We start from the raw sequence: 15,054 nt of genomic DNA, 5'->3' as shown, positions 1-15,054 counted from the left end.
ATTGCATTATTTTTTCTTTCCATGATTTTTAATTTTCCAAGATATTTTTATTCTGCATTTATTAAAATGCCGCACCTCATTGCATTGTGAGTGCTATGGTGGTGACATGTAGTGGCTGCCCTCAGGGGAACAGGGAGGACGCAAGTAACTGCAGAGAGATAGAATAAGTCTCCAGCGGGACCTGGGGTGGGAATATGTTGCCCAGGGGAGAGGCAAGCAGCTTGTGGGGGGAGGCGGGGGAACCAGACAAGACTACCAGGATGACGCTGGAGTTGGGTCTTGACGCATGAGTAGGAGTTTGATGGACCGTGCAGTGAGTCAGGAAACTGCTGACCATGGGAGCAGCATAAGCCAAAGCACAGAGCCATGGTCACACATCTCCATGCATAGCTTGACATGAGCAGTTGTCAGTTCATTGACTTTAATCTCTGTGACTCATCTGAAATTGTAACGTCATAGCTTAGGTCACTACAAATTTACTTCTTTTTTATGAATCGCTTTTAAAATCGGAATTTGAAGTTATTCCTACTAGTGGTTTTCTTTGTTTTTTGTTTTTCCCCCAGCTTTGGTCCATAAAAAATCATTTCGGCTTTATTACTTAAAGAAAACTGAACCAGGGTGCATTTTCACACAATCTTAACTGTGTAGCTCAAGTGTACCCACCAGGGCAGAATGCCGTTTTAATGGTGAGATCTGTCTGTGTTCCTCTGTCTAGATTAAGTTTGACAGTGTCGAGGTGTGTGTCTGCTGTGAAAGGCAGCACCAGTCGTCGGGCTGCAGCAACCTTGGGGAGACGCTGAAGCTGAATCCACTGCAGGAGGACTGCAACGCCGTGAGGCTGACGTTGAAGGTGACGGCCAAGGGCACTCCCTGTTCATGCATTCCATCCCATGCATTTACAGACATTTTCGGGAGACTTTATTCATGTATATATTCCTTCCACTTCTTAATCCACCTCAGTCTCAATACAAGAGGGAATATCTTTGCAGAGAACATTTTCCAGAATTATAGATTTTCACTTTAAGAGGTGTTGCTTTCTGGATCTCCTTTTCCATTTTTATCATCCCACTTTCCTGCCTCTGACATATGTGAAGGAGGATATTGAATGGTTGAAAGGGGTCTTTATAAATGTGGATGTGAAGCATTCTACCGCTTTTCTAACATTTTTTGCTGTTCTGCCATCGGAGAACAGATGGGTATTTATTTTGCCTTTTTAAAGATATTTGGAGAAAGACATTTTACAATTTCCCATGGCAGTCTGTTCTCATGTACAGCATCTGATTTTTTTTTAAGTGACATGGAAAGTTGTTTATATTGTTCCTTTTTTTTCTTCCTACAAGTGTTTTTGGTTTGTTTTTTGTTTTTTGGGGTTTCTTTTTACTCTTGGAAACCAAAATTGGCTGCTTAAAAATAGCTATGAACAATGAACCCAGTTCTTCTCTTTTCCCTGGACAAAAGTGTGCTAAAATTTTTTAAAAGGTTGAGAGCAGGGCAGCTCTGGTGGTTCAGTGGTTTAGTGCTGCCTTGAGCCTAGGGTGTGATCCTGGAGACCCGGGATCGAGTCCCACATTAGGCTCCCTGCATGGAGCCTGCTTTTCCCTCTGCCTGTGTCTCTCTGTCTGTCTGTCTGTCTCTCTCTCTCTCTGTGTCTGTCATGAATAAATATATCTTTAAAAATCTTAAAAAAAAAAAAAGGTTGAGAGCAAGGTCAAAGGATTCTTGGTGAGTGGTAAAACTGTGTTTACACGTTGTAGGGAGCTCTAGAGAATGTGCATAGGGAACACAGTAGCTAGTAAACTGGAGACTCCAGAAAGCCACCCTGGAATCTGGGGAGAAGCAGAGAAATTGTTGCCCTCTGGAACTGGGTACCTGGGATTCATCCTCCCTGAGTGTCCTTTCAGATGCTGGCAAGAATGACTCCTCAGTCTGGGTGAGCTCCCAGGGCACCATGAAACAGAGATACAAGATATACCTAAAGTACAAGGTGGGGCTGGGTCTGGTGCCCTGGGACCTGTCTCATTTCTCAGGGAGGAGTGGGCCAAGTTCCGTGGTCCCAGATGAAAAAGGAAGAGTTTAAACAATCCATCTAGAGTGACAGATCCAGCAGGCTCAGAGGAGCCCAGACTGCAGCATTCAAGGGCCTGGTTCTTACGCACAAGGTGTGTCTTATTGCCTTACATCGAGCACAACCATGGTTTCTCTCTTACTGTGTCACAGGGCTTGTGCAGGGTCAGTGCCTGAGGCCCGCCATGGGGGCTTCTATGGGGTCGGGGTGTGGGCAGCCAGTGCTCACTCTGAGATCTCCTTCTGACAACTGCTAAGTCACCATCTCAAACTGGACACCCTTTCTGGTTCTAGCTCTCCAACTTCCCTTCATGTGGTAACATTATACCGCCTAGTCTCCTTGTGGTCGTTTAGGGCCATGTGAGCAAAACTTACGTGGATCACTTCCAAGCCCGAGTATTCCCTGTAGTGTGAGATTGTCCAGAGCTCTCTTTCCTTCTGGCATGGTAATTGGCAAGTTGTAGATGGGAGCTGTACCATCAGTGTGGGCAACTCTAATGAGTAGGGCCCCCATAACTCACCCACATTTACCAACATTGGACATTGTAGCATGAGTGAGAAACACACTTTTGTTGCCTTAACCCACTGATATTTGGGGGATACTTGCTACCATGGCATAATCTCACCCATCCTGTCTATGCAAGGCAATGGTTTTTTTTGGCCCAGGTGTCAATAATATTTTTCAATTATAAAGTCCATTTGCTTCACTGTGATACACCTTGATATTGGTCAGCCTTTAAGTTTCAAATGGTAAATGTTTGCAGAGTGAGTTTGCATCCTGCTTTATTTTGGCCTTGAACTAGAAATCTGAATTTTTTCCTATTCTCTTTGTTTTAGGGTAACTGCATTTCTTGAACCACTTTTACCCATCTTTAATAACTATCATTTTTTTCCCCTCTGATTGTTTAAACTCTTTCATCTTATTTTGCTCGGTTTCTCTTAAGGCTCTCTTCCTATCTTATTTTCTGCAGGAAATATTATCTTTGTGCTCTGCTTTCAATGTGTTCTTGAGCTTTGGCAGGTCATTTTGCAAGTCTCTGCTTCTCTGTGTCTTATTCCCTGAGCCCTTGTGTCTCTGCTTTAAGCCTTTGGGTTACAGCGACCCTCTGTTTGTTCCCAATTGTCACCGTAGATGTCTCTAACTGGTTAATTACAGTGGAGTTTTCAATGTAATTCATATCTTTCTTAGATCTTTTCTGACATATATGGATACTTTAAAGCACAAAAGCTAACCTGTATCAAGCGTTGTGCTCTATCTAAATAGGCTTTCGCATAATGAAGATTTTATACTTCCTTCTCATAAGATATGTACTGCTTCCTCTGAGATTCATATAGGTCTAACATTCTTTAGTTTTCTTATAATTAGTGGTGCAGTTATTTTTAATGTGGTCATTACTCTTGATGTCATTTGAGTTACACTGTGCTTGATGACATCCACGCAGTAAAATACTCTGCAGCAGGGACCTGATGGTGTTTCTGGGCATTAAAACTCTCAGATCAGGGGCGCCTGGGTGGCTCAGTTGGTTAAGCATCTGCCTGCAGCTCAGATCATGATCCCAGAGTCTTGAGATCAAGCTCCTCGTGAGAGCTTCCTGATCAGCGGGGAGTTTGCTTCTCCCTCTACCACCTCCTCCTGCTTTTGTTCTCTCTTTCTCTCTCTCTCAAATAAATAAATAAAATCTTTTTTAAAAAACCTCTCAGAACACACATGGGTGGTAGGAAGAGGATGCGTTCTTGCCAGACAAAGCACATTTCCATGGGAGCCCCTTCCTGTAGCTTGCAGATATTCTCAACCCTTAGTCAAAGGAGACATAAGGGGGAGTCATTAGTTTCCCTTGCTCGTTCTTTTTTGGTCAGCAAATTAGGGCAGGTTCACTGGTCTCTTAATAGTCTGATTTGAAGCTCTAGTTATCTGATTAGTAATACTCCATGCCTAAATTTCCATATTAAATTATGGATTATCCATACTCTGTATCTAATGAACTTAGTTTGTGCCGGGGAAATCTCACGTAACTGGCTAAGGAATCAGAACTCCTTTGACTTTAGTTGTGTCTGAGTTAACTAATAGTGACTTAATGATATTGGTCTAACTACTCATTTACCATTATGCCACCCTCCTCCCTGCTACGCCCTCCACCCACCCATACCAGAAGGTTGTACATGCACAGTCAGCCATTAGGGAAAACAAGCAGAAACCAATCTTTTTTCCTGGCTAATGAAGAATATATTTGAAATCCAGAAGACGATGCAGACACTGTTTTACTCAGCCGTAAGATTATGTTCAATGGCTTGGAGGCCTGGAAGCCCCCTCTCCTGTTGGTCTCTTTTCTGGCCTTCCCTACAGCCTCCATTCCTGGATTTGCTTATACTTCAGCCAGAGAACACCTGGGGGCAGACAGGCCTCTCTCGAGGGTATCGATTACCAGTTAAACATAATGCATCATGTCCTGCCAGAGTGTGCTGCTTCATCCTCACCACTGGGGTGAGGACAGGGCAGAGGGCTCAAAGGGGATCTAGGACTCCATCGTGCCATGGAAGGATCCCAGGATGGCAGAGCCAGGGGATGAAGCATCCTGACATCCAGCAGTCTGTTGTGTAGCTAGAGTGAGGTCGGATGGCTCCTTGCCAGTCCCTGAGCAAGTCTGGTGGTTTTGGTTTTCCAAGGATCTGGTGTTCCAAGATTCCAGTTTCTGCTCCCTGATGGTGGGAGCTGGCTGTGGGCATCCCATTATGAATAATCTGTGATAAAAGGTGTTTTGGTAGTTGAATGGTCACTTGTGCCAAATCAAACCCAACACAAGATTGGGACATATTTTCTGATCAGTATTAACAGAATTTTTAAAAGGTTACAAAACTCAGAATTATTAGCTGGTGAAATATGCCTCATCATATGCTGATATGATATCCATCCCAACTTTAATTCTTTGCAAGATCCCAGAATGTCCTTATGGTTTTATTATAATGATGTAATTCTAATTCAGAACAGAGTTAAAAATCTATTTCTTGCTTCATCTATCTGGATTTAATTTATTGAGCCATAGGGAACCAAATTACCCAAAGAAACATTATCAATGGATAAGGAGATAAAAGTTTCCCCAGAAATCAGTTATCGAGTTTTTGTGCTTTTTTGTCTTATCTTATAGATGTTTTATCTTTGTTTCTTTAAAAAAAAAAGGCAAGATCATTTCCTAAAAGACTTAGGAACTTGGAAAATGAACTCATCATTTAACTGTGGTTCTCTGGTATGTTCTTAACCATGCTAAGAAATAAATAAACATGATTCTGAGCATAAGTGAATAGTCAACATTTTGTGACAAAACTTCCGGCCTGGACTGGCAGCATGCAGCACCATGCACACACACACATGCACCTGCTAGACGTGACCTTGACATTTTCAGAAGTGGGCAGCCGCACAGTGTAAGGCAGATGTTTCTATCCCTGTACAGCTTTCTTCCCACCCCTGAATTCTTAAGGGGAACAGAGATGGGATCCTCTCTGGCCAGGCATGATTCTCTATGCTATCCCACTTATGCCAGCAGCAACCATGGGCCCCATGTAAGGGAATGTCTGGAAATAATGAGTTCTCCTGGCCCTTGAACCCAACTTATGTCTGACAGGGCTGCCCCCTCATGATGGAGAAGGGGACCCCCCTTGTCCCTGAATGGCACATCTGCCCCTGGTTTCCAACACCACCGAAAGCCTGCCTTGCCACCCTCTGGTTCTAGTGGTATCACTCCCACAGCCTGGTTGTAATACGGAGTTTGGTGGATATCTACACAGACTTACGTAGTATCAGTTCAATGAAACAGCCTCTGGAATAATCATACAGATCAAAGGTTCCACCCAAGAGTGCTGTGACTCATCTGCCCCTGCTGAGTTGAACCAGAGTCCAGGATACTCAGATATTGAGGTGGAAGTATTTTTAGTGATATGTTCATAACAGTCCCATCCCATGCAGGTGGGTTCACTGGTCTGGTTCCCTCTCAAGGTCTTGTGGCACTTCCGGCCTTGCCCAGGACCAGTGGATGGGCTGCAGGTGTGCCCATACCTCCTTGTGCAGTGAGATGAAGGAAGGGCCAAGCGTGGAGAATATACGCCCCAGGAGGGCTTGCTCACTGCTGAGGATCAGAGCACTTTCTGCAGTGTCAATCCTTTGCCTTGTCCCGTCCTTTTTTTTTTTTTTTTTTTTTTTTTTTGCCTTGTCCCTTCCTTTAATGGCTTTTTCTCTAAGTCTCCTTCTCTTTCTGGTTTCCCCAGAAACATAGCATGCCAGGGAGATGCCTTATTCTAAGCCCTGGAATCTCATGATATTAACACCCCTTCTCTTAACCCCACCTTCTCCATAACAGCCCCTTACCCTGCTCCAAGGTCACCATACAACCTGGTCTTTTCCCTGAGCTGTGTCACCTCCAGGATGGCTTGGCAGGGCACCCCAGTTCTCCGGTCCAGCCTTGTCACCTTTACCTTGCTTGTCCAGCTTTCACTCCCACTAGACTTGCTGTCCAATCTCAGCTGGACTCTACTGCGCGATACCACACTTTTCCCTATCTGTGAGCCATATCCACCGCGTCAAGGACACAGGGACCAGTGTGCCAGAGCTCCTGCCCTCTCTTTTTCCTAGTACCTTTCTGGCTGGCTGGCACACACTTGCTGGATGATGTGCACTCTCTCTCTGACTCACCCTGACCAACAAGAGTAGCAGACCTTGCTGCAAGGCCTGTGGCTTATGCCTTATGCTCAGGGGTCACCAGCCTCCCCTGCAGTCTGTGCGCAGCACTCCTTCTGAGACCTTCCTCCTCTGGTCATCTCATTCCTCAACTCTGTAATCTCTCCAGTATTTGTCAGGGTTTTTCAAAGAAACAGAACCAGAAAGATGTATGTAGCAATGCATACACATACTTACACATACATGCACACATATGCTATGTATATACACATATAAACAGAGACAGATCTTAAATAATTGGCTCATGTGATTGTGGAGGGTGGCAAGTCCAAATCTGCAGGGTAATCCAGCAGGCTGGAGACCCAGGGAAGGGCTGTTTTTGCAGTTCAAATTTGAAGGCCATAGGCTAGCAGAATTTCTTCTTGCTCTGGGCAGGTCAGTCTTTTTTGTTTCTACTTGGCCTTCAACTGATTAGATGAGGCCCACCACATTTTGGAAGACAATGTACTTTACTCTGAGTCCACTGAGATAAATGTTAGTCTCATCCAAGAACACCGTCATAGAAATATCCAAAATGTTTGACCCTATTTGCTAGCACCATGTGAACCAAGTTGACACAAAAAATTAACTGTCACATCCTGCTCCACATTGGTCTCAGTGTATTTTCTGTCCCCAGCATCACACCACCACATATTGATGCTAAAATTGTACAACTGATTGGGTCACTACTTGCTTTTAGGGCAAAACCCTAAATCTTGATTGTGTTTTAGAGTCCTTATCTCCTCTCTGGCCTCAGCTTGTGACATTCTTGTGTCTGCCCTTCCTTGCAGTCACACTGGTCTTCTTTAACCTCTGGGATGCCCTACAGGGGTCTCTGCACTATTCTCTTGGCACATGATGCTCTCTGTGTCCAGAACATTCCTCTTCCCCGTTTCAGTGAGCTTATTCCTCCCGACTCTTCAGCTTTTGCCTTTCCCCTCAGACCAGACCAGGCCACCCTTGTGCTAAATTCTCGTAACTCCTTATACTTGATCTTCACGTGATAGCTATCATAGATTGTGACTCTGCCTTTATGTAACTTTTTAATTAATTCCTGCTCCCCCTCTAGGCAGTAAGCTCAGGAAAGGCAGAATGGTATCTTTGGCTTACTAGGACTTCCAGGGAAAGGCACCGCATGATCAACACTCTAAATATTTCTGAGATTGGTGCATTTTTAATGCATTCATTCAGGAAGTTTTTTGAGCATTTTTGTTTCGTGCCTGAGTTGGACACTGGATGTACAGAAATAAAAGACAGACCCTCCCCACTAGGTCTAATGGAGAAGTCACAAGCAGAGGAGCAATTTCAGTGCACTGTATTATTTCCACTGTGAGAGGAAATAAAACTATTAAATCATAAAAGAATTTTCAGTCTTCCCCTCTGTCCTAAGAGAGGCCATTATTTTGCTGAGTGGTGTCATGGATAAAGTTTTAGATACACACAGGCGATGGGGATGGGTTAGCTATAAGGATTAATTGGTGAATTAGAATTGGTGACATGTAAGAAACTGAGGAAGTAGGAAGAGAGGGCAAACATTTTGGATTCTATTGCCAAATGATCCCAGACACACACAGCTCTAGATGCAGTGATGCTGCCAGCATAGGTGCTTGGCCACACACATACCCCATCTAATCCTAACAGAAATGACTGAAGACCCATAATAATAGATTGTATTAGTTCTGCAGATAGACAGAACCAGTAGGATAGACACAGATATAGGTATAAGCATAAATACAGATATATGGAGATCTCTTACAGGAAGTGGAAGCCAAGAAGTCCCACAGTCTATCATCCACAAGCGGGAGAGCCAGGAAAGCCCATGGTGCAATTCAGTCCAAGTCCAGAGGCCTGAGAATTGGCGGGGGTAGGGGTTGGAGGTGGTGATGGCATGAGCCATGGTTTGAGTTTGAAAGCTCAAGAAGCAGACACACCAACGTTAAGGGAGGGGAAGAGATGACATCCCAGTTAAAGCAGAGAGCGCGAATTCCTCCTTCCTCCCCATTTTTGTTCTAGTCAGGCTCTCAGTGACTTGGATGATGCCTGCCCACATTAGTGAGGATGATCATCTTTACTCAGTCTCCTGATTCAAATGCTTATCTCTTCTGGAGACGTCCCCCCAGATGCACCCAGAAATAATGTTTTACCAGCCTTCTGAGCATCCCTTAGCCCAATCAGCACATAAAATTAACCATCACAGTATGGAAAAGCCTGCAACACATTGGACATTAAGGAAGGCTATCAACCTATCCTTTCTAGAAAGCTTCAGAATTTATTGGTGTAAGACCAAAACAAAGACAGATAGAAGGGTGTGGCTCACAACTCATCTCCATGAGGTCTTCTTGGAAGTCACTGGAAGCCATCCTCCACCTTAGGAATGTGTCCCAGTTTTGAAGAGCCCTTGTTCCTCAAATAGGTGAGGTGGTTGGAGGTGCAGATGTGGAATCCATTGTGGTGCCAAAGGGTATTTTTGACCCCCATCATCCATAGGCTGCACTCCCATTCTTTGAAATGGATAGCAGACATTTTTAAGGTCTGATGCAATGTGCTCTGTAAACACAGCTTCAGGATCCACTCCACTGCCCGCTCCCCACCCCAATTCCACCTAGATTACTATCCTGGAGCCTTCTAGACAGTCTGGAGCTCTCACCAAGGGATAGCTCCAGAGTCCTTTGGCTGTAAGCAGAACTACAGACAGCTTCTCAGAGAGACTCCGGACCAGGGTCCTGTACCACACAGGTAGACACCTCTGCACCCTCCGCACTGGGACCCGCAGTCTTTGGCATATTCAGATAAGGAACCACAAAGAGATATTGGCCGCATTCCTTCCTCCCTCAGGCTGCAGGATCTGTGCAATGTTAGCACAGCCTGCATTTCAACACTTGATGGGGAGCGTTCTGACAAACAGTCTCTCTGGGACAGTTGCAGCATAAGTAATAATAGACAACATTTTCATTCCTGAGAGTGTCCCACTCTGGTGCCCAAACAAAATCAGGGATTCCAGGAGGAGTGCCATTGCTTTGTCTGGGGGCAAACAGACTGGTGGAAACACTCAGGATTTATACAAATGAACCGGAGGAGACAGCGTGGGGACCACACTGGAGAGGCGAGCTTATTTCTAAAGCCTTTAGTTATTTTCAGGGCTCTAAATTAAAATAGGGTTGCTGGGAGGAAGAGGGCATGAAGAGGAAAATATGCAGCATGGGAATTTTTCAATATAATTCAATAATGAAGCCATTTGAATGAATGCAAAGGAATAGATGGCAAAAGGGAACATGAAAGCACAAAAGCATTTATAACAAAGGAGCCAGATGCAGCTTTTGAGGGCAGGAGATAAATTCACTGTCTCGACTGTGGTTCTGGCTACTTGGGTGTGTACATGTGTCAAAAATCAAATTGTATGTTTCAAATATGTGTGTTTTATCCTATGTCCACTGCACTTCAATATCTGTTCAATATCTGTTCAATATCCTTCGTGGCAGGAGAAAGGAATTAAAGACAGAAGCTAGAGTCGGGATGATACAGGAATTCAAACATGAGTCTAGGACGTTTGATTTGATCCAGAAATCAGCAGGCAACTGGTTGCAGAAATTTAGAGTAACGTAATCACGGCAGGGCTGAGCAAAATTGCTTTGAGCCATAGTGGAGATGGGCAAGAGAAGTGAACAAGAGTCCCCGGACAGAGCACATTTGGCTTAGGAGCAAAACATATGGCTAAGGAAACCACTCAGCAGAGGAAGAGTGCAGTGATAGCGTTCCTTTACATGTGGCCCCAGTTGGGCTTTTCTGGGTAGCCGTCTCTCTGAACTGCTTGGCCAGCCTGTTCAGATCCACCACGTTGTGTTCTCCATTATTCCAGCCCCCGTGAGGTCTGAGACGCAGACTTTGTCATTTGCCTGTCAGAGATGAGAAAATAGGTCCAGAGTGTGCAGGGCTGAGCTGTGGTCTCCTAACTGGTGGTGGATCCAGATTCTGTCTTTAATGTCAAATCTGGCGTTTCCTCCACCACCACCGTGATCTGCTTAGTAGGAAGCAGAGGCGGAGCAGTGACAGGAGTGTAGTCATTTCTGTCCAAACAGCGATGTCCCAGGCAGGCCCTTGCCCTGTTCATCTGCAGGCACATGTGAGAGTTGACGCCTCTGTCCTGCAGAAGTTAGGAGCTAGTTCAACATACCGAAACGTCTGAGAATAATGTAGCAAATACCACCCAGACTGGCCCAATTTGGCCCGATCCTGCTAGATTTATAATATTTGCTTCTAATCTTTTTTTAAAGTAAGAAATATATTATTATAAACCCAGCTGAGACTCCCTAGCCATGGCTCCCCCTCTGTCTGAAATTAGAAGGTGCCCAGGGGTAGTCACTATCCCAAGGTCTTGCCATCCTCATACATTTTCCCATACTTGGCTAAAATTTTACTTAAAATTTGACACAATCAGTACCAGAAGCTCAGTCTTTTAGCTTCACCCACCATCGTGATGTTTATCCACGTGGATCGTGGATATGTGTAGCTTACTTCTGCCTTTTACACTTCTGTGTAGGTTTGTAAAATCCAAATGTTCTTCACTCATCTCACTTATCTGTCTCGTGTTAATGGACATTCATGTGTTTTCAGTTGTGTACTATCAGAACAATAATAGGTAGCCATGCACTCATCGACATAAGCACATGTGCTAGGTTTTCTCTGCATGCAGACTGTAAGGGTATAAGGGGTGTGCACCTGCACTTTTACAGGACATTTCCTATTTCTCTACAAAGAAATTGCACCCACCTGCTCTTACTGCTCAAGGAAGGGGTTGCCTTGCTCCAACCACGTGGATGCCAAGAATTCTTGAGGTTCAGACTTTTCATATGATTATCGCCTGTTTGTGTTTCTCACCAGTGAACTGCCTGTTTTGTCTGTTCGCCTGTTGGGCAATTTGTTCTTTGTTCTAAATGATACCATTAGTCATAAACATCTTGCATGCAGTCTGTGGCTTGTCGTTTCATTATGTTTTGGATGGCATTTGTCAGAGAGAAGTTTTCCATTTTAACACAGTCAAATTCTTTTCCAGAATGATGTGTCCTGTTTTTGCACTTAAATATTTTTCCTCTCTGGAGGTCATGTAAATGTCCTCTATTTGTTTCTGTCAGTTTGAAAACTTTGGCTTTTCACATTTAGTTCACTAATCCACCTGGGGTTTAATTATGCATTTGGTATGAGATGTATCTAATTTTATTTTATTATTTACATATAATCACCAGTTAGTACCAGTCTGTGGCCATTTATTTGTATAGCCATATATCAAGTTTCTATATTTGAAGACATCTATTTCTGAGGTTTTTCTTTTTCATTGGTATATGGCTTGACTCTGTCAATACCACATTGTATTAAATGCTGTTCCTTTTTCTTTTTAAGATTTTTATTTATTCATGAGAGACACAGAGAGAGAGAGGCAGAGACATAGGCAGAGGGAGAAACAGGCTCCCTGTAGGGAGCCCTGTGTGGTCTCAATCCCAGGACCCTGGGATCACAACCTGAGCTGAAGGCAGATGCTCAACCAGTGAGCCACCCAGCCATTCCTAAATGCTGTTTCTGTGTTAGTCTTGTATTTGGTAGGATAAGCCAGAACTTTGTTCTTCAAAATAGTCTTGATTCTTTTTGGTTCTTTGTTTGCCTCCCTCCCTTTCCCCTTCCCCCTCACCCTCCACCCCTACCTGCACACATGTGTGTGCGCACACACACACACACACAACCATTGTTCATAACTGCATTGCATTTTTAGATTAATGTGGTGAGAATGGTCATTTTTATATCTCCATTTATTTAGCCTTCTGTTATGTATTTCAGTAAAAAATATATAAATTTTGACTACGGTCTTGATCATCTCTTCTTAGATGTTTCCAGGTGTCATGTTTTGTTGCTGTTGGAAAAGTAGATCTTTTTAAAATTATATTTTCTGATGTTTACATTTTTATATAGAGAATCCATGTTCATTTGTTCATTGATCTCACATCCAGTTACTTCTAACTCCATTTACCCCAGAAGTATGACTGTAGATTGCTTGGGATTTTCTATTTACAGAGTTCCATTGTTTGGGCATAATGACAACTTGCTTCTTCTTTTCCAACTTTTACATTTATTATTGATTAATTTTTCCTGTCTTCCTGAACTGGCTAGGAGATTTTTTTAGTCTAGTACATTTTTTAAGGTTTTTAATTACCCTGTGCTCATTATGACAAGTGGACTCCTTAATGCCTATCATGTATTTAGTCCATCCTCCAACCAACCTCCCCTCTGGTGACCATCAGTTTATTCTCTACAGTTAAGAATCTGTTTCTTGGTTTGCCTCTCTTTCTCCATCTCCTTTTGCTCATTTGTTTTGTTTCTTAAATTCCACATATGGGTGAAATCCTATGGTATTTGTCTTTGTCTGACTTATTTCACTTAGTATTATACTGTCTAGCTCTATCCATATCATTGTAAATGGCAAGATTTCATTCTCTTTGATGGCTTAGCAACATTCAATTGTGTGTGTGTGTGTGTGTGTGTGTGTGTATACATACGTACACACACCACATCTTCTGTATCCACTCATCGGTTGAAGGACATTTGGGCTGCTTCTTTATCTTGACTATTGTAGATAATACTGCTATAAACATAGGGATGCATGTATTCCTTTGAATTATTGTTTTTGTATCCTTTGAGTAAATACTCCATAGTGCAATTACTGGATAATAGGGCCTATTTTTAACTTTCTGAGGAACCTCCATATTCTTTTCAATAGTGCAAGAGGGTTCCTTTTTGTCCACATCCTCACCAACACCTGCTGTTTCTTGGTTTTTTTCATTTTAGCCATTCTGATAGGTGTGAAGTGATATTTCATTGTAGTCTTGATTTGCATTTCCCTGATGATGAGTGATGTTGAGCTTCTTTTCATATATCTTGGCCATCTGGATATCTTCTTTGGAAAAATGTCTCTTCATATATTCCTCCCATTTTTTGTTTGGATTATTTATTTATTTATTTATTTATTGGGTATTGAGCTTTATAAGTTCTTTGTATATTTTGGATACTAACCCCTTATCAGATATATCATTTGCAAATATCTTCTGCCATTCAGTAGGTTTTCTTTTAGTTTTGTTGATAGTTTCCTTTGCTGTGCAGAAGCTTTTTGTTTTGATGTAGTCCCAATAATTTATTTTTGCTTTTGTTTCCCTTGCCTCAGGAGAAGTATGTAGAAAAGTGTTGCTATGGCTGATGTAAGAGACATTAATGTCTGTGCTCGCCTACAATTTTTTATGGTTTTAGATCTCATATTTAGTTTTTTTTTTATTTTTTTAAATTTATTTATGATAGGCACACAGTGAGAGAGAGAGAGAGAGGCAGAGACACAGGCAGAAGGAGAAGCAGGCTCCATGCACCGGGAGCCCGACATGGGATCCGATCCCGGGTCTCCAGGATCGCGCCCTGGGCCAAAGGCAGGCACCAAACCGCTGCGCCACCCAGGGATCCCATATTTAGGTCTTTAGTCCCTTTTGAACTTATTTATATATATGGTATAAGAAAGTGGTACAGTTTCATTCTTTTGCATGTGGCTGCCCAGTTTTTCCAACAGTATTTCTTGAAGAGACTTTTTTTTTTCCCACTGCATGTTCTTTCCTGCTTTGTTGAGATTAATTGTGGATTTATTTCTGGGTTTTCTATTGTGTTCTTTGCTTTTTGTGTCTGTATTTGTGCTAGTACTCTGCTGTTTTAATGGCTACAGCTTTGCAATATAACTTGAAGTCCAGAATTGTCATGCCTCCAGCTTTGCTTTTCTCTTTCAAGATTGCTTTGACTCTTTGGGATCTTTTGTGCTTCTGTACACAGTTTAGAATTTTTTCTAGTTTTGTGAAAAATGCTGTTGGTATTTTGATAGGGATTACATGAAATGTATAGATTGCTTTGGGTAGGGATCCCTGGGTAGCTCAGTGGTTAAGTGCCTGCCTTCGGCCCAGGGCGTGATCCTGGAGTCCCGGGATCAAATCCCACATCAGGCTCCCTGCATGGAGCCTGCTTCTCCCTCTGCGTCTCTCTCTCTCTCTCTCTCGGTGTCTCTCATGAATAAATAAATAAAATCTTTTTTAAAAAAAGATTGCTTTGGGTAGTATAGAAATAATCTTAAGATTTGTGTGGAACCAGAAAAGACCCCAAATAGCCAGGGGAATATTGAAAAAGAAAACCCAAGCCAGGGCATCACAATGCCAGATTTCAAGTTGTACTACAAAGCTGTGATCATCAAGACAGTGTGGCACTGGCACAAAAAC

The 15,054-nt window shown here is 43.0% G+C and overlaps 1 protein-coding gene across 5 annotated transcripts in view; it reads left to right on the top strand.

Annotated features, from left to right (window-relative positions):
• Positions 1-15,054, top strand: part of ENTREP2 (endosomal transmembrane epsin interactor 2) — a 452,783-nt gene that overhangs the window by 377,959 nt on the left and 59,770 nt on the right. For 3 of the 5 annotated variants that reach the window (XM_049108392.1, XM_049108393.1, XM_049108391.1), the window contains one exon: positions 716-850. The exons of the other annotated variants lie outside the window; for them this stretch is intronic. In XM_049108392.1, coding sequence (XP_048964349.1) covers positions 716-850 — 135 coding nt within the window. The remainder of the gene's footprint in view (positions 1-715; positions 851-15,054) is intronic. 5 annotated transcript variants of the gene reach the window in all.

This window comes from Canis lupus, chromosome 3 (assembly GCF_003254725.2).
Source record: "Canis lupus dingo isolate Sandy chromosome 3, ASM325472v2, whole genome shotgun sequence".
Lineage (NCBI taxonomy): Eukaryota > Metazoa > Chordata > Mammalia > Carnivora > Canidae > Canis > Canis lupus.
This window is presented reverse-complemented; position numbering and strand designations above follow the sequence as displayed.